General features: G+C 53.6%; 1 protein-coding gene and 1 pseudogene across 1 annotated transcript in view; one reads left to right on the forward strand and one right to left on the reverse strand.

The window, feature by feature from the left end:
* The window catches only part of Ccdc57 (coiled-coil domain containing 57), an 83,554-nt gene that overhangs the window by 22,203 nt on the left and 38,667 nt on the right, over positions 1–22,684 (reverse strand). The window contains exons 16-20 of the mRNA XM_033767435.1: positions 20,863–21,039; positions 16,552–16,765; positions 10,754–10,866; positions 4,217–4,348; positions 3,572–3,788 (exon numbers count right to left, since the gene is read on the reverse strand). Coding sequence (XP_033623326.1) covers positions 3,572–3,788; positions 4,217–4,348; positions 10,754–10,866; positions 16,552–16,765; positions 20,863–21,039 — 853 coding nt within the window. The remainder of the gene's footprint in view (positions 1–3,571; positions 3,789–4,216; positions 4,349–10,753; positions 10,867–16,551; positions 16,766–20,862; positions 21,040–22,684) is intronic.
* LOC104858437 lies at positions 14,745–16,152 on the forward strand (annotated as a pseudogene).

The raw sequence follows: 22,684 nt of genomic DNA on the forward strand, positions 1-22,684 counted from the left end.
CACCTGGGTGGGGACCAAGATCTTCCAGGAGAGACCCCTGACCCACCCCTGACCACTGTAAATCCTTGCTCTTTCCTTGTATGCTTGCTACACGACTCCCGATCCCCACTTAATCAATTTTACCTAAGCGACGGTCCTTGTCATAATCTTGTTCATTGCTCCTAGTTTTGTCCACCTTGATTTCTCATTGGGTCAGTATTACCTAAGCGACTGTACTGCAATCTTACTGGTTGACTATAGTTTGTTTGTTTGTTTGTTTTTTTTGAGACAGGGTCTCACTATGTAGTTGAGTCTGACGTGGAACTCACTGTGTAGCCCAGGCTGGTCTCAAACTCACAGCAATCCTCCTGCCTCAGCCTCCTCAGTACTGGGATTACAGGCCTGCGCCATCATGCCTGGCTACATTTTTCCTACTGTTGACTACTGTTGTTCCTAGAATTCATTCTTCGGTTTTAGAGAACACGAACTCGCGCTTTGTATATCTAGCAGGTTTCTGAATTACATCTCTTCCCCACTGTATCAAAATTATCCAAAAAAAAGGAGGGGGATGAAAAAAGAGAAGGAGAAGCACTTCGCAGCAGGCCAAGTGTGAGCCCCGGAGCACGGAGGCAGGTGGGAGACTGGCAGGGGCCTCAGGTGCACCCCGAGCCCTAGAGGAGGGCTCTGGCCTGCAAAAGCCGGGTCCTGGGGCTTTGGTGCTCGCTGCTGTATCTGCAGGTGGCACTCAGGGGTGCTTTACCCCCGAGCTGCACCCCAGGCCCTTGTCCAGGGGCTCGAACTTGAGGCGCTCCTCCCTCAGCGCTGGGATTACACATGTGCACCCCCAAGGCGGCTTCCCACCACTTAGAACTTTTTTGTTCTGAGACCGGGTCTCAGTAAGTCGCCCGGGCTGGCCTGAGATGCGCACCCTCCTGCCTCCGGATCTGGGGAACCTCACCCGCGCCCAGCCCCGGCTCCTTCCTAGAGAGGGGCGGTGCAGCCAGACGGGCACTGCAGCCCTGGCTCCCACGCCGGCTTCCCACGCACCGTGGATCAAGAAGGGGGACGGGGAAAACGAGGAAGAAATCGGCAAAGCGAAAGCGAATGAGCGTCCCCAAAGCAGCGAATGAGCGTCCCCAAAGCAGCTCCGCACGGAGCGGTGCGGGCAGCGCGGGGGCGATGGCGGTGAACCGCTGGGCTTCCCATTCAAGCCCTCTGTCTGAGACCAGCCTCTCTGTTCCGCTCACTGGAGCTTACACTGTCTTACCGAACCATGTGTGGCCTGATTCTAGGATTGCAAATAAAACCAATGAAGATCTTTAAGTTTTCGTAATTTTGTCGTTTGACAGTCAGAAGGTAAATATAATGAATCCTAAAAAAACTAACAATAGAGTTTTGGTGGGTGGGGATTGGGAAACCAGACTAGCTCACAAGCGCAAGGTCTTGTAAACTTGGTGTGGCGTGCAGCCTGTAATCCCAGCACTCCAGAGGTTGAGGCAGGAGGATCGCTGTGAGTTCAAGACCAGCCTGGGCTACACATTGAGTTCCAGGTCAGTCTCAACTACATAGTGAGACCCTGTCTCAAAAAACGATAAAAAAATTCAATCCCTGATACGAAGAAAGAAAAAAAAAAAAAGACTCTATGGAAAAAATAGATTACCAGGCGTGGTGGCGCACACCTTGAATTCCAGCACTCAGGAGGCCGAGGCAGGAGGATCACTGGGAGTTTGAGGCCAGCCTGGGCTACAAACGGAGATCTGTCTCAAAAAACAAAAACAAAACCAAAGCATGTAAAGGGAACAACTAGGAAAATTGTGAGGAAGAAATGTACAGAGAAGACCCTAGGTCCAGCATGAAGGAGGGTGATAGTACAGGATGGAGTGCTGCATCTGCACGGGTACAGCGAGCAGGCCAGGCCACGCCACTTGCCTAGCAGCATGATGGGAACGGAGCTTTCACACAAGTGGGCCCTGTGGGCTGTCCAGTCAGGTGCTGGGACACCCTCATGGCAAATTAGGGTAAAAATGTTTGATTTCTAGCCAGGCATGCACACCTGTAATCCCAGCACTCAGGAGGCTGAGACAGGAGGGCTGCCTTGAGTTCAAGGCCAGCCTGAATTGCACAGTGAAACCTGTCCAAAAAAGAGAGACTGGAGTGGATTAAGTATGTCACAAAAGTGAGAAGGGATAAAAACAAGGGCATTAATTACATAAAAATTAAAACTACATCCGAGAAGCCAATGTGATGGTGCACACCTGTAACTCCAGCTACTCCAGAGGCTGAGGCAGAAGGAATGCAAGTTTGAACCAGCCTAGGTAAGACTACCTCTCAAGTCTCAAAGGAACTGACTTTGAAAGTGGGCTAGTGCTGTAGCACAGTGTTAAAGCACTTGTCTCGTGTAACCTCAGCCCTGGGTTTGATTCCCAGTACTGGGAGAAAACAAAAGCAAAACTGGGGGGAATGATTTGCAACTTTTGTCTCAGAAAAGACTTAATTTCCATTATATACAATGACCTTTTGCAAATAATAACACAAAAATCCAGTACGCAAATACACAGATGAAAAAAGATGAAGTAATCATTATAGTGACACCTGTCAGATGGGCAGGATCAATGTTTAGGACCCTGCTGGAGAGGGTTTAGAGAAGGCAGCGGTGGGAGTGTGACGGGCAGTCTCCACAGAGGTGGGTGTGACAACACCTGCCACGTTTACAATACCTCCGTTTTTGTTTATTTTTTGCAGTGCTGAGGATCAGACCCAGGTTTAGCATGCCAGGCAGGCAGTCTACTCTTGGCTACACCCCCAGCTAGCAATACCTTTTGACAAAGCAAACTCTTCTTGCAAATCTTTTCTCTTCCTTTTTTAATCTTTGAAATAAAAGTCAATATGTTGTTCAGGCCAGCCTTGAATTCAGTGATCCTCCTGCCTCAGCCTCCCAAGTGCTGGGATTACACATGTGTTCTATGCACGGACTCCAGCGTAGGTATAGCCCACTCACCACCACATCATCTGCGGTGGCAGAGGACCGGGAAGAAACCGACACGCCAGGGGGCAGAGAACAATTAGAGATGAGGGTGCGCCCACACCCAGAGCGCGCGGAGGAGACGCACTAGGGCCGGACCCGGGTGGACGCCAGGTCCACACATGGTGTCTCTGGCTGCCATTGTGAAACAGCGTCTTCCTCTGTCCACCTTTGCTGCTGCACCCCATCTCCTGTGGCTCCCCAGAACAGGCCCTTCAAATAGATTTTCCTGAAAACTTCACAGTGACCATGGTGCAGGCAGAGCTGCAACACGAGGCTCAGGAGACGGAGTGGGGCTGGGGCAGTGAGGTGGGACGTCCACACTGCACCCTCCTGGAGCAGACAGACTGTTCCACTGAGCACCAACGGGACGCGGTGCTGGGCCTGCTTTCTGTCCCGCAGGCTGTGTGCTGTGAACACGAGGGCCTGGCAGGCACAAACCTCAGCCCCAGAAAGCAGGGCGGCAGAAAAGACGCCTGTGGCTGACAGCACCAGTCTGGAGCGCAGTGGCCACACATCCCTCGGCCGTCACCCAGGGAGCAGCTGCCCAGGCAGGCCAGCCTGTCCTACCTGCAGTGCACTCATCTTGCGAGGGGAGGCCGGAAGGGCTGGAACCCAGGTCTAGCAACCTCCAGGTGTCCTGGAGGGAAGGGCTGGCCAGCGAGGACGGTGCGAGGCTCTTGTGGCCATTTTCCTCTGGGGCTGCGTTAGCCCGGGGTGGCTCTGGGGCCCTATTTTCTTTCTGATGGGTGGCTCTGCAGGTCACCGCAGGGGTTCTGTGCTGCCTCTGTAGAAGGTATAGAGGGCAGAGTCACTCTGAAAGCCACCCTCTTCCCTCCGACCCCACCCCTGGTGGCATGGCTCAGACAGGCCAGGTGCAGGGGATGGGCTGTGTCCAGGACAGGTCCGGCCCGGGCTGAGCCTTCAGGGGTTAGGCGAGTCTGGGTGCAGGAGCGCTGCGCTCCAGCTGCATAGCAGAAGGGTGGCCTGGGGTGTGCGCTGCCGCTGTCCTGCCCCTTCCGTGACCCAGAGGCCCTCCATGGACAACGTCTCGCTGCCTCTGTGACCACTCTCCATGAGGTTCCCAGTGGCACTCTGGTGACAGAGCAGCGACACTGCCCCGCTGGCCTTCCCATGGTCCCCACACCCACGTGTGCACCACACCCTGCACCAACAGGTGTCCAGCGGCAGGCTGCACCCAAACTCCTGCTCTACCTGCGTGGGCCCCACCAGTGGACCGGACTTGGAGCCTCTCGGGGCGGGGTTTTTGCCAGCAGGCGGAGCTGAGTGGGGCTGGCTTCTTCTCCCTTGTCCAGGGACCCACTCCGTCACTGGGAGCTCCAGGTCCTGTTGTGGGAATTCACAGGAGAGAAGTTCAGTACTCGCCTGTCCTCGGTGGCATTGGTCAGTGAGCGTCTTTCCACAAGAGCAGGAGGAAATATCTCCGGATCTCTAGGACTAGGGACTCTGGCGAGGGCCCACGGGAGGGTCAGGTTGACACTCAGCAGGTGACCTTCTGGTGACCTAAGTGTCTCCCACAGCTTCCTGGGGGAGGAGGCCGAGCAGGGGCACCAAGCACTATGCACAAGGGTGCCATCTGGGGCGCCAGCCCGATGTTGGTGCTGGCCTGGGGTGCACAGGGGGTCCCTGTCCCACCTGCCCTTGCCCTGGATGGAGCCCTGGCTGGAGACCGTGTGCAGTGGGCGCTCGCTAATGAGGCCACTGTCCACACCCCACACTCCGGGCAGAAGGTGTGGCCCCATGAGAGTAGGCAGAGGGGACTGCGAAGGAGCCTCGGGGAAAGCAGAGCAGTGTGCGAGCTGCAGCCCTATGTGCCCGCCAGGCGCGCAGGCCCCGCACGACACAGGATCTCCAGGCTCACACCACCGCTGCCCGGTGACTTCCTCTCTCTCTTCTGAGCATTGTTGGCCTTTTTTCTCCTGTTTGTCTTTTCCTTACAACTTTGCAGGAGTTCATCTCTGCGTACCCTGCCTACTTCTTACACAGCACCGTTTACTAACAGACATAAACAGGAACCAACAGAGGGCCCCTCACAATCTTTTCTCCAGTTTTACGTTATTTCATTAGATGTAATGAACACGATCATTTTGTAGTTTGGGAGACATTAGTAAAGTTTAACAAGATTCTTAATATAGCAAAAAAAAGCAGAGGTCCAGATAGTAGATGAGCTATGATCAAAAGAGAAGATGAGGGCTGAGGATTTAGCTCAGTGCTTCTGCCGCCTGCCTCGCAAGCACAAGGACCTGAGTTTGATCCCCGGAACCAAAAAAAAAAAAAAAAAAAAAAAAACCCAAAAAACTCAAAAGATATGATAAATGTTTAAATCTTAAAAAACGATTTCAGTAAAAGACACGGCCATGAATCTCCCTCGAAATCGCGCCCGTTCTTGCCACTTCCTGAAGCAGCTCCAGAAGTCATCTTCTGTGGCTGTCCTAGCTTCCCTGACGTCCTGAATTGATTCAAAGTGTTTACCTTTCTTGGTCACTGTGACTTAGCTGCCTGGTGCGGGGTGGGGTGAAGGAGATGAGACCCGGGAACGCTCTCACAGCCCGCCTTTCTGTGCAGGGCGCCTGGCAGCCGCAGCCACTGTCGTTCTGACCACACCTCGGCGGCCCAGGCCCAGGCCCAGGGTATAAAGACACTCGCAGAAATGGATTTCCAGGACTGCTTCAGAAAGTGGCAAGGTTGGAAGTGGCGGCAAATGCCCAGCAAGTAGGAGGCGGAGGCATGAGTTCGAGGCCAGCCTGAGCTGCACAGCCAGACCCTGTCTCAGAAAACAAGCAAACAAATAAAACAACCAACCAACCAACGAAAAACAAAGCAAAACTAAACCCCAAATAAACAGAAAGTGGCCAGGGTGGTGGGATATGTTTGTCTGAAGCCAGGAGAAGTTCTGTATTCCGAGAAGGATCAATGATATTGTATCTTTTTCTGTAACTTAAAAGTTTTAAACATTCACCCTATGCAGATCACCCCTTGCCTGTGCTTCACCAGGGTGGATGCGGGCACGTTTCTCTGATGTGGAGTTCACGTGGAGACTGGGTGGTGAGGGACGGAACCCGGGACCCCGTTCACACGGGCAGATGCCGAGCCACAGCCCGGCCTGCGGGGTCAGTGCAGGGGCCCGGAAATGACTCCTAAGGCCCCTGTGTAGGGGGTGAGACCTGTGGGGGCCCACGCCGGGGTCCTGGGCCGTCTTGGGCCACCCCTCTCACTTCTCTCCAACGATCTCCATGGGCCTCAGCTCTTCCCGCCAGGGCGCTTCCCGGGTGATGACTCTGTCCAGCAGCTCAGACCTGCCCTGCCCCAAGACTGGCTCCCCAGGGACCCTCCTGGCCACCATGCCCTCTCCCCCAGCTGCCCAGGCCTAGACCCAGGCCCAGTCCCGGTGGTATTTGCTTCATGTTCCTTCTCTCACTCTCTGCACCCCACACGGGGAGTCCAGGCCGGGTGTGCTGAGCCCCTAGCGCCCCACCCAGCTCAGGAAACTCAGCCCACACCCCACAGATGGACATGATGCCAGCTCCATCTGGCTTCCTTTTCTTCTAGTTTATAAACCGGAAAGACAAACGCACTGTTAGAATATACATGAGACAGGTCACCATCAAGTCCTCCAGAAGCTGACGAGCAGTTTACAAACTCACTTGCTCTGGTGTACTGGGGAGCCTCACGCTACCAGAGTGACATCCCTGGGCTTTTTATTCTGAGACAGGCCTCAAACCTGAAATCCTGCACAGCCTCCTGCGTAGTTTGGATTATGGGTGTGTGAGACTTGAGCCCAGCTTTACCAATAAGCTATACTCCCAGCAGTTTAAAAACCACACACACCCCACAGCAGTGGGGGCTCTGAGCTCTCCCCACACCAACAGTGGCAGATCCAGTGCCACACACCTGGCAGCCGTGGGCACCTCCGGGTAGATGTGGCTCTGCATCAGACCACCAGAGGTGCTGCTGCCGAGCGGTCACCACACTGGGGCAGCAGAATGGAAAGGAACAAGGGACAAAGCAGAGACTGATGGTCTCAGGCTCGCCTCTCCTGTCTCGGGGCCTGTCTGAGGCTGCCCCTCCTGCCAAACCCACGAAGGTCACTGTGCCCTGAAGATGAGCTGCTGAGACACAGCTGCCTGCCTCCCTATGTCTTAGAGGTAAACTGTAAAAGCAACATTACCTCCACCTCCCTACCCTGTGCTAGGTTCTTCCGTAAATCCTGCTTGCTCCCCAGCCCTGGCTGGAGAACAGATAAATCTGAGAACAAGTGGAGAACCGGGACTCGGACTCTGTCTGGAAGGGGACTTCCGCTGGGCCCACTAGCTAGCAGATAAACCTGCCTTCCCTTCAGTTCTCAGAGCCGCGCTCTTCCTCGGTCTGCCCGCCCTCCTGGGGCCACTTCAGCAGGACTGTCACGTTCTGGGTGGAAACTCAGCTGGGTGGGAGGAGGAGGAACTTCTCCGTGCTGACAAAAGGCCTATCTGATGCCACCTTGTTTGTTTTGTCATGCAAGGTTGGAACTCAGGGTTCGTGCACGCTAAGCATGCACTTTACCATGGAGTTACACCCCCACCACTGACCATCTTTAGATGACAAAATGGCAATTTTATACGGTTCAACATAACCAAACCATCTGCAAACCCTGTACTTGACAGTAAAACATTGAAACCGCCTCTCTAAACCAAGTGAGGGCTGTGGTGCCAGTCATGCTGAAAGAAGAGACCTGGCCGCACAGTGGTGTGGGCACCATCTCAGCCATGGTGAGACCACCTGTGAAGTCTGCCCTTGAGCAATGGCTGCAACATTTACTGGAATTAACTTGCTCAGCAGACTCACTAGCTGTAAAATCCCTGGATACAAGTCCACTCAGTTCCTGAACAGCTTGAAAACGTAACTTTGAAAAGATCAATCTTCAAATAAATTGTGGTGCATCCACCAAATGGAGTGTAACTCAACAATGAAAGAAATGGGGAGCTAGGCATGATGGCGCATGCCTGCCCAGTACTTGGGAGGCTGAGGCAGGAAGATTGCTCTCTGTGAGTTTGAGGCCAGCCTGGGCTACATAGGGAGTTCAAGACTAGCCTGAACTGCAGAGCAAGAAAAAAAAAAAAAAAAGTGCTACCACACCGTAAGCCATGGACGAAGTCCAGATGCACATTACCAAGGCAAAGAAGCTGTGAGGCCCACCACTGACAGCCGGGAGGAGGACAGCCAGGGACACAGCACAGAGGAGTAGTTGTCAGGGGTGGGGAAGAGCTTAGGGCGGAGCCTGGAGGAGAACCCAGCAGTGTCCACGCAAAGCATTCACCCAGCTGAGGGTGTGTGTGGCTCCTGGGAACCTGGACTCTATTTTGTTTTCTGGTACTGGGGATTGAATGAACTCAGGACGTTTGCTTGCGAGGCAGGCATGGTGCCACTGAGCTAAGTCCCTGGCCCTCAGACTCCATTCTAACCCCACTCACCGGCGGTCACAGGGTCCCATCCACAGCGTGTCAACGACAGGAGTAGGAAGGGCAATGAGACTGCACTTTTCACTAAATGTTTGTGCAAAACTAAAAGGAATCTATTCTTTAAAAGTTCATTAATTTTTTAAATTTTTTATTTAATATTTAAATAATATTGCTCTTTCTGCTTCCCTGCCACCACACCATGAGGAGTTTCTCCTCCACCAATCCTCTCTGCCATGTCAGCCTGCTTTGGAACAAGCCAACTGTGGACTGAAACCTCTACAAACGTAAGCCAAAATACACCTTTCCTCTTTAAGCTGCAGGTGTCAGGTATTTTGTTCTAGTGACAAGAGAAATGAATAAGACAATAATAAAACAAATAAACAAAAATTTTAAAAAATTTAATAATTTTTAAAATTTAATTTTATTCCTCTTTTTTTCCAGTACTGGGGGATTGAACCCAGGACCTTCTCACACAGCTACATTCTCAGCCCATTTTTTCAACATTTTAAATTCTGAGATAAGCCAGGCGTGGTGGCGCACACCTGTGATCCCAGCACTTGGGAGGCTGAGGCAAGAGGATGGCTGTGAGTTCAAGACCAGCCTGGGCTACATAGTGAGTTCCAGGTCAGTGTCAACTACATTGTGAGACCCTGCCTCAAAAAACCAAACCAAACCAAAACAAAACAAAAAATTCTGAGAAAAAAATCTCACTAAGTCTCTAAGTTGCCCTGGCTTGGCTTGAACTCACAGCTCTCCTGCCTCGGTCCCCCAGAGCCCTGAGGTCACAGGTGGTGATACAGGCTGACCTTCGGAATGACTTCTATGCCACCAACTGGTTCTCTGTATTACACGGGGGGAGTAAACTGGTAGCTTCAGACTGTCATTTGACAAGGGCTGAGGAAATCGCTATGCATCCACCCTGGGACCCGTTTTAGAAACACTGCACATGGGCCTAGGAAGATGCTTGTCACAAAGGTCATGGTAGAACACTGGTCCCTAAATGCCCATCAGCAAGAGAATGGACAAGAGAGTTTGGTACGTTCCCATTCTCAAGGTAGAAGAATGCACACAGGGCTGGGGATGTAGCTCAGTGGTGTTGCCGCCTGCTTCAAAAGCACTAGGTCCCAAGTTTGATCGCTGGTATCAAAAAAGAAAAAAAAAAAAGAATGCATAGAGCTGGGTATGGCAGCACAAACCTGTAATCCCAGAAAGCACACTGGGAGGATGAGGCAGGAAGATTGCAATGATATAGAGACACTGTCTCAAAATAAAACATTTTAAAAAGGGCTGGGGATGTAGCTTAGTACTAAGACCTGGGGTTCAGTCCCTAGCACTGAAAAACAAACAAACAAACAAACAAAAGCAATCCCACTTATTCAGGGAGGCTGAGGCGGGAGGCTGAGGTCCAGTACTGCTTGGGCAAGTTACTCAGACCTAGACTCAAAATTTAAGAAAATGAACTGGGTTCCAAAATAGTTCATGGACCAAATCTGGCCCTTATCATTTATATTTTATTTTTTGTATAGACCATGGGTTAAAAGTAGATTATTTTATTTATTCTTTTAAAAATTTTTTGTAGGAGTTTATTTTGAGACAGGGTCGCTATGTAGTTTAGTATGGCCTTGAACTCCACATGACCATCTAATATAAGTAAATTTTTATTAAAGATATCAATCTTTTTACATGTTACATTAGCAAAGATTTAAAAATAATCCCCACATAGGCAAAGGTATAGTAAACTATACATATGCTATAACTAATAAAAAAAAACCCAGATGAAAATAAAGTGTTTGTAGATGGGGAGGGGAGGAGGGGGTGAAGGGAGGGCAGAGGTAAGGGGAAAAAATGAGAATCAAGACTTGCCATGTAGAGGTACATTATCCCAACAATGAATGTAACTGTACTGTGTCCCTAAAATGTACCAATGAACTCAATAAAATTAAAAAAAAAAAAAAACCCAGCAGAAAACACATTGGGATGTTACCGGTTACTAGGTGGGATACCGAAAACCAGAGATGTTTTATATTGGAACTTGTGAGGGCCAAGCGTGATGGAGCACACCTGTAATCCCAGCCTTCGGGAGGCTGAGGCAGGAAGAATGCTCCCTGTGAGTTTGAGGGCAGCCTGGGATATACAGGGAGTTCAAGGTCAGTGTGAATTACAGAGATTCTGTCTTAAAAAACAAAACAAAACAAAACAAAAATTTGTAGCCTGAAGTTTCTTTTATGAAAATGTAATACCACAACAGTCAGTAGAATTATTTGCAATGTGTCTGTCAGGTGGCAGCAGTTACCTGGGCTTCTGGGTGGGGCTGCAACCGTCCCAGAGGCCCCCGGGGCTCTGTGGGTGTGTCCTCTGGGTCCTGGGTCTCCGGACTGGGAAGCTGGGAATGGCCAGGTGGTCTCCCTGGGAACGAGAACAGGAAAGGCCATTCTGTGTGCATGCCACTTCTGAATTTACCTTGCAGGGCACAAACGCTCAAGAGCACAGAACATTCCTCTTAAAAATGAAAGCAGCTTCTCACAGAGAAGTCAAGAAAATGTCAAGTGTAACCCAGGAGGGACACAGCTTCACGCAGCCATGCAGACCCTGAGGGCACAGCTGCCAGGGCACGGGAAGGTGGCGCAGCTGGGCCGGGTGGTGCTGTGCTCCCAGTCTTCTGCAGGCTGAGGCTGAGGCAGGAGGATCACTTGAGCCCAGGAGTTCAGGCCCTGCCTGGGCACCTGCCAAAAGAAGAAATTACCAAAAAGACATAATGGCTGTTAAAATAACCTTTCCCAGAGTAGTGAATCAATTTGGGTAAACTGTTGAGGACCCCAGTGCGTTCTGGGTGGTGGTTCAGAACTACTGCTACTTGACAGACTGCAAACTGCAGCAGGGAACTTTCTAGACTCCTCCAAGCTCCCAGGGACACAGTGACCAGCAGGCTCTGCGCAGGCCAGGGGGATCAGACTCTTAGGAGCTGGCTTTGTCCTTGGCCCGCAAGTATCAGTTTTCTCCATGTGATGAAAGACAAAATCTAGAACTCAATTTATGTTCCTTAGTTTCTAAAACCCAATTTTTTGTTTTGTTTTGTTTTGTTTTTTGAGACAGGGTCTCACTGTGTAGTTGAGACTGATCTGGAGCTCACTGTGTAGCCCAGGCTGGTCTCCAACTCACAGCGATCCTCCTGCCTCAGCCTCCCAAGTGCTGGGATTACAGGTGTGCGCCACCACACCCGGCTTTTGTTGTTGCTTTGAGACAGGGTCTCACTATGTAGTCCAGGCTGGCCTCAAACTCATGGGGACAGTCCTGCCTCAGCCTTCTGAGTACCAGAATTATGGGCCTGCAATATCACCCCTGGCTCACTCTATTTTAAATGTTTACAAACAAATATTAATATAAATGTTGTTTTACAATGAGAAAAAACAAAAACCTTTTTAGACTATCCATAGCACTCAGTGCAAGGGCCAGTCACTGTCCAGCTGTGGCTTCTCAGCAGGTGCAGGGCCGGGCGACGGTCCCTGTGTCTGGGGCAGGGTGCAGCCTCAGCTCTGCAGTGGACCCCGCCTGTGGATCCGTCCTTACCCTCACAGCAGAGCGAGAGGCCCTGTGAGGCCTGCACCTGGGCAGGCACAGTGAGCACGGCCTGGAAGTGGGGCCACAGGGCCAGGTGGGCTTCGCTGAGACACACTGAGCAGCAGCCAGGGCTTGCCCCGGAGGCCGGTCCGTGGGCTTGCACGGTGGAGCGGGGCAAGGGGAGGGACAGAGAGGGGCCAGAGGCAGCGGCGCCCTGCAGCCTACACGCGGTCCCGCTGCTCCACACTCCGCCAGGCAGGCGGTGACACATCTGCAGGGCGCTGGGCTCCCAAATCCGCGCCACCCCCACGACAGCGGAGGAGACCAGGCTGAGCAAAGGGCGCCTTAGTGTCCGGGGCCGCGGGGACCTCACCGCCATCCACACCCGTCAGAAGCACCAGCCCACTGCGGACTGGGACCTGCTGGAGGTGGGTTCCAGGGCCGAGATGAAGGGGGGCGGCTGCTCCTGGGAGTCCCACCCCAGCTTCCGCCCTTGATCTGGTCCTTTTCGGGGATCCCTCCCGCGTTTCTAGGGCATGTCCCCGGACGTGCATCGTTCCCAAGTCCCTTTCCCTTTCTTCCGGTGCTGAGGCTGGCGCCCAGGGCCTCACACGTGCTGGGCGAACCCTGAGTGTCTTTTAAGTGGGTTCCAGAAGGATTGCTGAGTCCACACGGCAGGAACATGGGCCGATGACAGGCCTTACCAAGCCAGACCCCTCCTACACACCATGCGGTGCTCGCCCTTCTCAAGGCCAGACGCGGAGCGGGTTTCTTTTGGTGTTGGAGAGGCGCATGCCTACGTGAAACTTTTTTTTTGCACTGGGGGGATCGAACCCAGGGACACCCTGCTACATGCAGCCCTATTTTACTTTATTTTGAGAGAGGGTCTCACGAAGTTGCCCAGGCAGGACTCAAACTTCTTATCCTCCTGCCTCAGCTTCCCCAAGTGCTGGGATTACAGGCCTGAACCACCACACTTGCCCACCCTTGAAACTTTGATTTTAGAAGCAAAAGAACCTGCTGTGGACTTAGCCTCACGCTGGGGCTCCTTCTCAGTTAGATTCCTAGGGCCTCTCACTGGTCCAGTGCCTGTGGGGCAGCGACTATTTGTCAGATGGCTGAGAACTCGCCCGTCTGTCCCCTTGTCTTTCATGCCTTTTCCACGTCTGTCCAGAGGGCCTGGCTTCCTGCGCTTGTGGTTTTCAGATCTCCAGTCTTGTGCAGGTTGGGGGATGAACTGAGTGGCTGTGCTCACAGCCATGTGGCAGGAGTTGGAGCTTTATTCCCTGCCAGGCACAGAGATAAATTCCAGCTCGGCCTAACGTCAGAATGTGGAAATGACAAAAGCCCGACAGATGAAGAGTGTAGGCAGATCTTCATCATGTGACTGAAGGCCTGGGAGAAGCAACCTAAAGGAGAAGAGAGGGCTGGCCCTGCTGGGCAGCTCAGTGAGACTCAAAAAATAAAATGTGCTAGGGAAGCAGCTCAGTATAAGGTCCTGGGTTTAATCCCCAGTACGGGTGCTTGGGAGGTACTGGGGAGGTGGTGCTTGCTTTGGCTCAGTTTCAGGGAGTTCAGTCCATAGGCAGCCGGCTCCATTGCTTTAGGCCTCTGGCAAGGCAGAAACATCATGGTGGAGGGTGATGTGGAGGGAAGCTGCTCACCTCAAGGCAGCCAGGGAACAGGTGAGGGGCCAGAGAGGAAGCGGCAGGGCTAACCTGCAGTCCCCAAGGAGACGCCGAGACCCCAACCTTCTGCTTCTGTCATCTCTCAATGCCACCAGATCGTGATCCATCAAAGGACCGACTGATCCTCGGACGAAGTCAGAGCCTGCGTGGTCCTGTCACCTCCTGAAAGCCCCAGCTCTGAACACACAAGACTGCGGGGGATGTCAGATCGGAGTCACAACAGATAATTCCAGAGCCAGAGGGAGAACAAGGCTATGGGCTGCCCCAGGCTCATGCTCTAGAGACCAGAAAAAGGTGGGTAGTCTTCTAGCAAAATGTGAATGACAGGAGAAAGAAAAGTAATTAAAAGTGCCAGTGTATGGGAAGTTTCACAGCCCTCTGGGACCCAAGGCTCTCTCTGGTGCTGAGGCAGCCTGGAGAGGGCAGCAGGTTTGGCCAGAGGGCTGCATGAGGGTGTGCCCCTGGCTCCTAGGCCCCCACACCCTTCCGGGGAGCACAGCACTCCCTGAAACTTGGGCTACACGTCCAACGCCCAAAGTCCGTGCCCTTCCCCATTGCAAGGTTCCCTCAGAAGCCGTAGGATAAAATCATCAGTGCGTTAAGCCACAGCTGTCCTCCCTGTAGCTACCCAAAGAAGCAGGGAGGGAAGGACACAGGTGCGCTGACCTTACCCTTCCCTGAGTATTAACCTTGCTGGTCCTCCGCAGGGCTCTTGGCTTTTCAGGTTGCACAGGACCTGCCTTGAGAGACATGGCCTGGGCTTATGTCTCCACCTGGTCCTGGCTCCCCTGGTGTTCAGCAGCCAGGAGGGGGAGGCCCCACAGCACCCCACAGCATAGCCTGAGGCCATCACAGGAAACTCAGAAGCCTGCTGCACAGGAGGCAAAAAGAGAGGGTGCGCAGGCTGAGGGAACAGGTGTGCGCCTCAGCACCTGAGAGGCACAATGCAGATGGACAAAGTCTGCTGGGGACAGCGATGAGAGACACGCAGGGCGGGCCTCTGCTCGAGAGACTGCACGTGTGGAGTCTGGGGCTTCCATGGGCCGTCTGGGGGCGGCTACTCCCTGGGTCACCAGGTATTGCTGGGTGTGGCCTGCCCTGCAGGCTCAGAACGCTGTGTCTTTTCTTCAAGAACCTGGGACTTGCCCGAACTAGCAGCTGGGAGACCGATGAGGTGACAGGTCCTTGAGGTGCTGCTGCCACCCAGGGCTGGGAGTCCTTCCTTTTATACGATCCAGATATTTGCAGTTTCTACAACATGGCAGACGTCGACAATACAAATGAACCACAGTGTGATGCCATGACATTGTAGCAAAGAACAGTCTGAACCTGATCAAGACTTGGATGATGTTGAAGAAATACAAGAAGAAATTGGTGAAGAAACAAAAACCAAAGTGCATCAGTTGATTGTTCAGATAATGCAAAATCGTCAGATTCTTGCAGCCCTCAAGAATGACTTGATGGTCTGGTAGATACACTAAAAGGACACACTGAGAGCTTGCCTAGAGTAGGTAAAAGGAGAGGATGCTCTGGAAGACCTTTAGGTTAAATGTGCACAGAGAGAAGCCAAATCCTATGAGGAAGTTCATGATCTTGAAAGGAGGTACACTGTTGTCTGTCAACCTCCATTTGACAAGCAATCTGAGATGTAATGTATGAACCTAAGGAGGAAGAACGTGACTGGAAAGAGATGAGAGAAGAGATTTTGGAGGGGCTGAAAGAAAAGCCAAGACTGAAGGTGAGAAAAAAGATGAAGAAAAGGAAGACCCTAAAGGAATTCCTGAATTCTGGTTGGGTGTTTTTAAGGATGTTGACTTGCTCAGCGCCGTGGTTCAGGAACGTGATGAACCTATTCTGAAGCACTCGATCGACATTAAAGTAGAGTTCTCTGACTCCAGCCAGCCTAGGAGTTCCATCTTGGAGTTTCACTTTGAACCCAATGAATGTTTCACAAATGAAGTGTTGACAAAGACACACAGGATGAGATCTGAACCAGATGATTCTGATCCCTTTTCATCTGATGGACCAGAAATCACAGGCTCTACAGTGTGCCAAATACATTGGAAAAAAGGAAAGAATGTCACTGTGAAAGCCATTTAAATGAAGCAGAAACATAAGGGGCATGGGGCAGTTCATGCTGTGACTAAAACGGTTTCCAGCGATCTTTCTTTAATTTTTTTTGCTCCTCCTGAAGCTCCTGAGGGCGGAGGTCTGGATGCTGCTGCAGAAGCTCTCCCTGCTGCAGACCTCGAAACCAGTCACTTCTTAGGCGCATGGACAATCCCAAGGTCGGCGTCACACTTCCCTGGAGAAGCTACTGAAGGTGATGACGGCGATTGTGCTGAAGAACGCGAAGAAGTGGAGGAAGGGAAGAAGGAGACGAGGAAAGTGATCCAGACTATGAGCCCAGAAGGAGCAAAACCCAGCAGAGTGCACGCAGTGGTGAAGGATGGTCTACCTTCGGCTTTACATCACTTGATGATCCTATTTCATGGTTTTTGGTTGTTTGTTTGCTTGTTTTTGCTTTTATAGCCTAAAATAAAAATGTTAAGTACCAAAAAAAAAAGAACCCAGGACTCAAGGGTCTCCTACCCTTCCTAGGAAATCAGCTGAGTTCTTGGCCACAGCCTTCACCTCCATCAGAGACACAGATGTCACGGTCTGGGAGCAGCCCCCCGAAATGCTCCCTCTGCTGACCCTCTGCCGTGTCTCACAGACGTGGCCACAGGGCAAGGCCAAGAACACCCAAAGCCTCCATGCCCGCCCCTTCTGGGCCTCTTGCTCCTTCCCACCATGGTCCAGCCCCACTGCGGTGGCCCCAGTGAGTCCACAGGGACTGACTCACCTCCGGGGCGGCCCAGCTCGGCACGCAGCCGGTTCCCCATCTCGATGAGCTGCTCCCTCTGCAAGTGGAGGCTGAGGATCTTTCTGGATGCTTCCTTCAGTTTCCTCTGCAGGTGGGGCACAGATGAAGGCTGGGGGCGCTGTGTTCCCCACTGTCGGTGTCTGGAAAAATGGTCGTGGTCCTCTGTCCCCACGGGAGTCCCATCTGTGAGGCCCTGCACACAAAGCCACGGGGCAGACATCCTGTGAGACCCATGCCCCACAGCCCTGTGTGCGAAGAGGGCCAGGGAGGCTGTGCCCTCGGCCGGTCGTATGGCTTCTGCCCAGGGACGTCCTCCACAATGCAGACATGATGGTGGCTGTCCTGTGCCGATGGTGGCAGGACAGAAGATGCTTGGGTGGGTTCCCCTTTCCCATGAAGCAATGGGGCTCACACAGGTCCCCACTTATACAGCCACTGCCCACACTGGTTCCTCGGTCCTCCCCACCTCTCCTCCCCTGGACATGGGGCATCTGGGCCTTTGTGACTCTCAGAGGAAACAATGAGAACCTCTCACCGGCTTGCCTGGCTGCTCTGGGCCAGGCCAGGCCCTGCTCCCAGGAGCAGGGACTCCCCTTCAGTGGTCCCCATGTCACCCACTCTCGGGCGGGCTGGCTCTCCCAGCTGCCTGACGTCTCCCTCCACCCTTCGTGGCAGCCGTGGCTTCCTTCAGCCCTGAGGCACTTCAGGGGCAGGCGAAGGCAGACGGAAGTGCCGAGGCTGACGGGGTGGTGCAGGCAGGGCCATGGGAGACATGACCCTCAGGAAGCCACATGCGGTCCTGGCTCAGCTTGCTTGGACCAGGCTCCATCACACAGCTATGAAGTCGCACAGGAGTGGGTGTTTGGGACAATAACAGGGGTGCCAGGCCCAGCAACCTGTGGAAAGCCAGGCTGAGCTCACCCTCGGCCTTGAGCGCCATGCCCCAGAAAGGAACTGTACATCCTGTCCTGGCCAACAGCCTAGAGACCTCGCAGGCTTGGCACGACCTGTGCCCTGCAGGCACTCTGCTCCTCAGGTGGCCTTGGAGCTGGGGAACTACACTGCAGCACCTCATGCAATGTGCCATGGCTGTGGGGGACAGAGGGTTTGAGACGCAGAGGAGATGTGCGCCCTCCTCTCGGGCGAGCCTGCCTAGGCCGGATGCCCCAAACCTGACGTATTCCTGGCATGCGTCTGGTGCCTCTGCCCCTCTGTTAAGGTGTGGTCTTCCGAGGACAAGGGACCAAGTGGGGGGGGCTGGGAGAGGAGGGACACGCCTGGAAGAGCGGGCCCGAGGCTTCCTACCCCACGAAGCGGTGGACCAGAGACTATGGGACTCGGTGATTTTCATGGTCCCGGAGGTGAGGAAGAGCAGGCTGGCAACAGATGCCTGGAGATTCTGCAGGGATGGCGAACCTTTTGGAGCTTTCAGTGATAACTGTCTGCTGTGGCACGTGTGCCATAGCTCGCCACTGCTACCAGGGGAAACCTGCTCTCCAGATGCCCCTTACCACAGCAATGGCCCCGGCAGGATCCCAGTGTGGAGGAGCCCGAAGCCTTCGGGTCCTTGGACAAGAAGGCATGGGGAGGTGCAGCCCCAGCTCTGCACTCCTGAATGCTCACCGGTCCTAGGCCAGCAGTGGCCTCTGAGACCTGGGTTCCTGGCACAATGTTATTTGTTAGAAGTTTATTTCCATGAGTCTCAAGTCTTTCCCCCAAATAAAGAATGCAGACTGGAGATGTACTGAGACATCTTCTCAATCACAGGCCCCGAGAGGCACAGTAGGCCCTAGGGCCAGGACAGTCCCATAGGCTGCCAGAGTGTGGATGCCAGCAGCCCGGTGAGGGTGAGAATCTGGGCAATGAGGAGGTCAGGAATGCCATCCTCAGGAGGCTGTGGTGAGAGCCAGAGGAACCATGGGGGGCAGAGGCCCCGAGGCCAGAAGCAAGGGGCTGTGGGCGGTGCAGCTCGGGGAGCAGGATACTCTTCCAGCCTCAGTCTCCTGAGCAGGGGCCTAGGTGGGCAGTGAAGAGAGCCACACACCTTGGCTGGGCAGGGGCAGGCCAGCCTTTCACAGATCCTGCAAGGGCAGTGCAGGCTTCCCTGGACTCCCAGCCCCAGAACAGCCATCCCTCAGCACTGCCCAGCCCTCTGTGGAAGGGAGTTTCTGGGAGTATCTGAGAGTAAATGAAGACGTGCTGCTTTACACCCAGATGGTGAGTCTGTGCTTCTAATGCAGGACATGTGGACGCATGGCCCGGTCCCTGCCTCGCTGAATTTCACCTGGGGTCCTGACAGTGTCCTTCCCAGCCCGTCTCCTGCCCAAGACCCGGAGTACATGCGGTGTTTACATACTGGCCTTCCCAGAGCCCCAGCACCTGTCTGCTTTGTACTGCTGACACCCTGGAGTCCAGGCTGGGTCACATCTCTCCGCTGCACCTCGTGCTTAGGCCCAGGTTCTGCATTTTTGGTAGGAGCCCAGAAACCAGTCCCGGAACTTTCTACCTCAGGGACGAGACAGTGATGTGTCCTGACCCTGGGAGCTTGGTCAAGCTCATGTCTCTCTCCTGGGGAGTCAAGGGATCTGTGTGGGGCTTGATTAGAGCCCAGGACAGCCTTGCTGCTAGACCTCTGCCTCTGTCTACACTTGTCCCAGCTGCCCAGCAGGTTGCATCATCCCTGAGAGCTGGGTGATCTTCTCATGGGTCTGCTTATCTGTCCCAAAGTGAACTTGTGATTTCCTGTTTGACCCAGTGCCCTGCGATCTCCCCCAGCCAAGCCCATTGGCTTGGAGCTGGTCAGCAGAGTCTCTTCCGGATCCTCCTCCTCTGCCCTACACTAGATTGGCACTGTCCGCAGAGCCCTGGTTCCAGGAACAGAGCAGGAAATCCAGAACCAGCCTCAGGGCACCAGGTGCTTGAAGCTGTGGGAGTTGCTGTTTCTGGACCCTCAAAGGACAGAACGGAATGTGTGCGTGTGCGTGTGTCCTTCTACTGCTCCAAGTATCCGAAACGACTGCTACAGACACTGCCATGGGTGACCTCAGCCCCATCTGCACCCCAGGGGCCCTGTCTCTTTGGTCCTCCTCCCTTCTCCTGGTGCTGAGACACCTGGGGCCCAGTCCCTGACCCAGTCGGATGCTGAGGCCCAGGCTGCCTGCCTACCTGTTGTGCCACGAAGAACTGGGGCAGGGCCTGACACCACAGCAGACTGGTCTGTCCACACAGGACTCAGCGCTCAGTGTCAGTCCTGTTTATCCTCACAGTGTCTGGTCCCTTTGCTCTGCACTCACAGGAAGAAGACCACTGGGAAGGGCTGAGGACAGGAGCTCCCGGCCCTGACAGCCAGCAGCTGTCCTGGGAAAGCTGTGAGGGACGTGAAGGATGCACGGCTGCCACCCCACAGGCCAGGTCTGCAGAGGCACACATCCCCCGGCCAGGAGCGAGCCCAGGGCAGCAGGGCTGTGGAGCCCATGGAGGGTGAGGTGCTGGTCTGGGGGTTGCACACACCTCAGTGCTGCATTAGTGGCTGACCCAGCCCTCTTTTGGTGCCTGATGGCTGAGCACCAGCTGGGGCTCGGGCCCCGCAGCCCTGACGCCCTGCCCTTCACCTTCAGCTGTTCTGAGGCAGCTCCTGCCAGAGGCCCAGGGCTGCATCCCTGTCATGTCCCTGGGTCTCCGTTACAGAAGCCAGGTGCCACAGGGACACACACATGGTCTTCAGCCACGGACTGCTCCTGCCAGAGGACTAGTGCTTACCGACATCGTTCCTTGTCCCTAAACCGTCAGTAACCACAGGTTACCATAGACCACTGTCGCTCAGTACAGGTAACCACAGGTCACCATGGGTTACCATGGGTCAGCACCTGTAATCACATGTCAGCACTGCAGATGGCTGGCAGGGCCTCCAAGCAGCAGTGGGTGTGGGTAGAGGGAAGGGCCTGATGACAGTGCAGCTTAGACCCAGGCACAGGCTGGGTGGCACAGGCCGCTGGAGACCAGGGCGGCGCCAAGGCCGGGCTTGGGAGTCTGCAGGGGGCAACATCATCCCACAGGCAGGGCCCCTGCGGCAGCACAGGGCTGGGCTGTGAGGGTGCGACAGCCTGTGTCCACAGTGCATTGTAGGCTTTGCCTGAAGACGAGGCTGGGGCAGTTCTTTAGGGAAGGCCCAAGGCAGGAGATGCACACAGCAGATGCAAGCAGGGCTGACCTCTGGGGACAACCTTCTATGCATGAAGACCAGCAACTCGGCAGGGCACAGCAGTGCCAGCCACCTGTGCGGGGACCCACCTCCTTCTGGAGTGATTTCCTGTGAGAAGGTTCCCCTCCTTCCGGCCGAGCTGTCCCGAGAGGCTTCTGCAGCTCAGCCACCTGCTTCTGCAGCTCCAGAACTTCCAGGTGCACCTGGTCTACCACCCGGGGAAGCTCCCGCTGCACAGTGTCCAGCTCCAGGGGCTGTTGCTGTACCTAGGAGGCATTTCAGAAGGCAGTCAGGGATGAGGCATAAGGGTGTCGGGGCTGGAGCAGGGCAGGCAGCACAGTGTGCAGGAGGGCCCGGCCCATCTCTCGCCTCCGGCTGGACATCATCTGCACACAATCTTTGAACACTCCAAGTGTGCACTGCCCATGTGCTGAGCCCCAAGGCCGGACGGGAAAGGTATGTGTGCAGCAATATGTGACAGTCCTTCTCACAAGCCCTGGTGCCAGGGGAAACAATGTCACCAGGAAATGCCAAGTGCGCCAGCTTCTCAGAGACCAAAAGTTTGAGTCTGGCCTGGGAAATTTAGCAATTTAGAGAGTCTCTCAAAATAAAAAATAAACAGGGGGCTGGGGATGTAGCTCTGTGCAAAGGCCCTGGGTCCAATCCCCAATACTGCAAAAAACTAACCAATGACCACCAGTCCGGAGATGTAGCTCAGTGGTACAGCACTTGCCTACCATGTGCAAGGCCTTGGGCTCAATGCCCAGCATCACAAAACCAAATCAAAACAAAACAAACCCTGCCACAGGCACGGGAGGAGAGGAGAGGGAAGCAGGTATGGCGGAGTCTGTCGAAGCTGTGTGGGGCCCACAGTGCACCAGAGGCAGGGAGCACCGAGGTCCCCTGAACCCTCTGCAGGAGGTGGCAGGGTGTCTGTGAGATCCCCCCGCCGCCTGGGCTTCCCAAAGAAAGACACATACACCCCTCTCCACACGGTGCCCGAGGGTCTCTCTCCTACTCCCCAGAGGCCTACAGCCAGTTCCTTATGAGTGGTTTTGTTCTGCACTTGTCACAGACACCTAAGGAGATGAACATTTGTGGGCAGACACCATTAATTAGAAAAATAAACATCGAAGGTAACTTCTTAGAACTCTGATTACTGAGCTTTTACCTACATGTTTGTTTTTTTGTCTGTAGCATTTGTATGTGAAATTCTGACAATAGGTAGAACAGGAATGCTAAGCATTACATGTATGTAGGACTTTTTGTTTGTTTGTTTGAGATAAGTTCTCACTAGGTAGCTCAGGCTGGCCTTGAACTCACTACTTATTCCAAACTGGCCAGAAAAAATAGGTAAGCCTCCTGCCTCAGCCTCCAAGTGCTGGGATGACAAGCGCGCAGTACCAGGCCTAGCCTAGGGGTTAGTTGGATATACGTTATGTTGAAAATATCTGGAGATTTTTCTAGGTATCTTTGTTACTCGTTTCCAATTAAATTCTTCTGAGATAAGGAAACAATTCTGTGTGATTTGAATCCTTTTAAATCCATTGAGACCTGCTTTATGGTCCATCACATGTTCTAACTTACTGGAGTCCCACAAGTGCCTGGCTATGTACGTAGAGCTCTGATCCCACCAACAGAAATGGAAAAGTGGTCAAATTCATGTGTACTGCAGCAATGAAGATACACTTACAGTCAGGAGCAGGAACAGACACCACAAAGAAACAACAGCATGTGAGGCTGCCTATTAGCCAATTTAAACATAGTGTACAAATACTTCAAAACATCTTCGCCTGGTATGGTAGTGTATGACTATAATCCCTATACTTCTGGGAGGCTGAGGCAGGGGGATCTCAAGTTTGAGGCTAGCCTGGACATTTTAGCCTGTCTTAAAAAAAAAAAAAAAAAAAA

Source organism: Fukomys damarensis, unplaced genomic scaffold, assembly GCF_012274545.1.
Source record: "Fukomys damarensis isolate Sample0158 unplaced genomic scaffold, DMR_v1.0_HiC HiC_scaffold_23, whole genome shotgun sequence".
Lineage (NCBI taxonomy): Eukaryota > Metazoa > Chordata > Mammalia > Rodentia > Bathyergidae > Fukomys > Fukomys damarensis.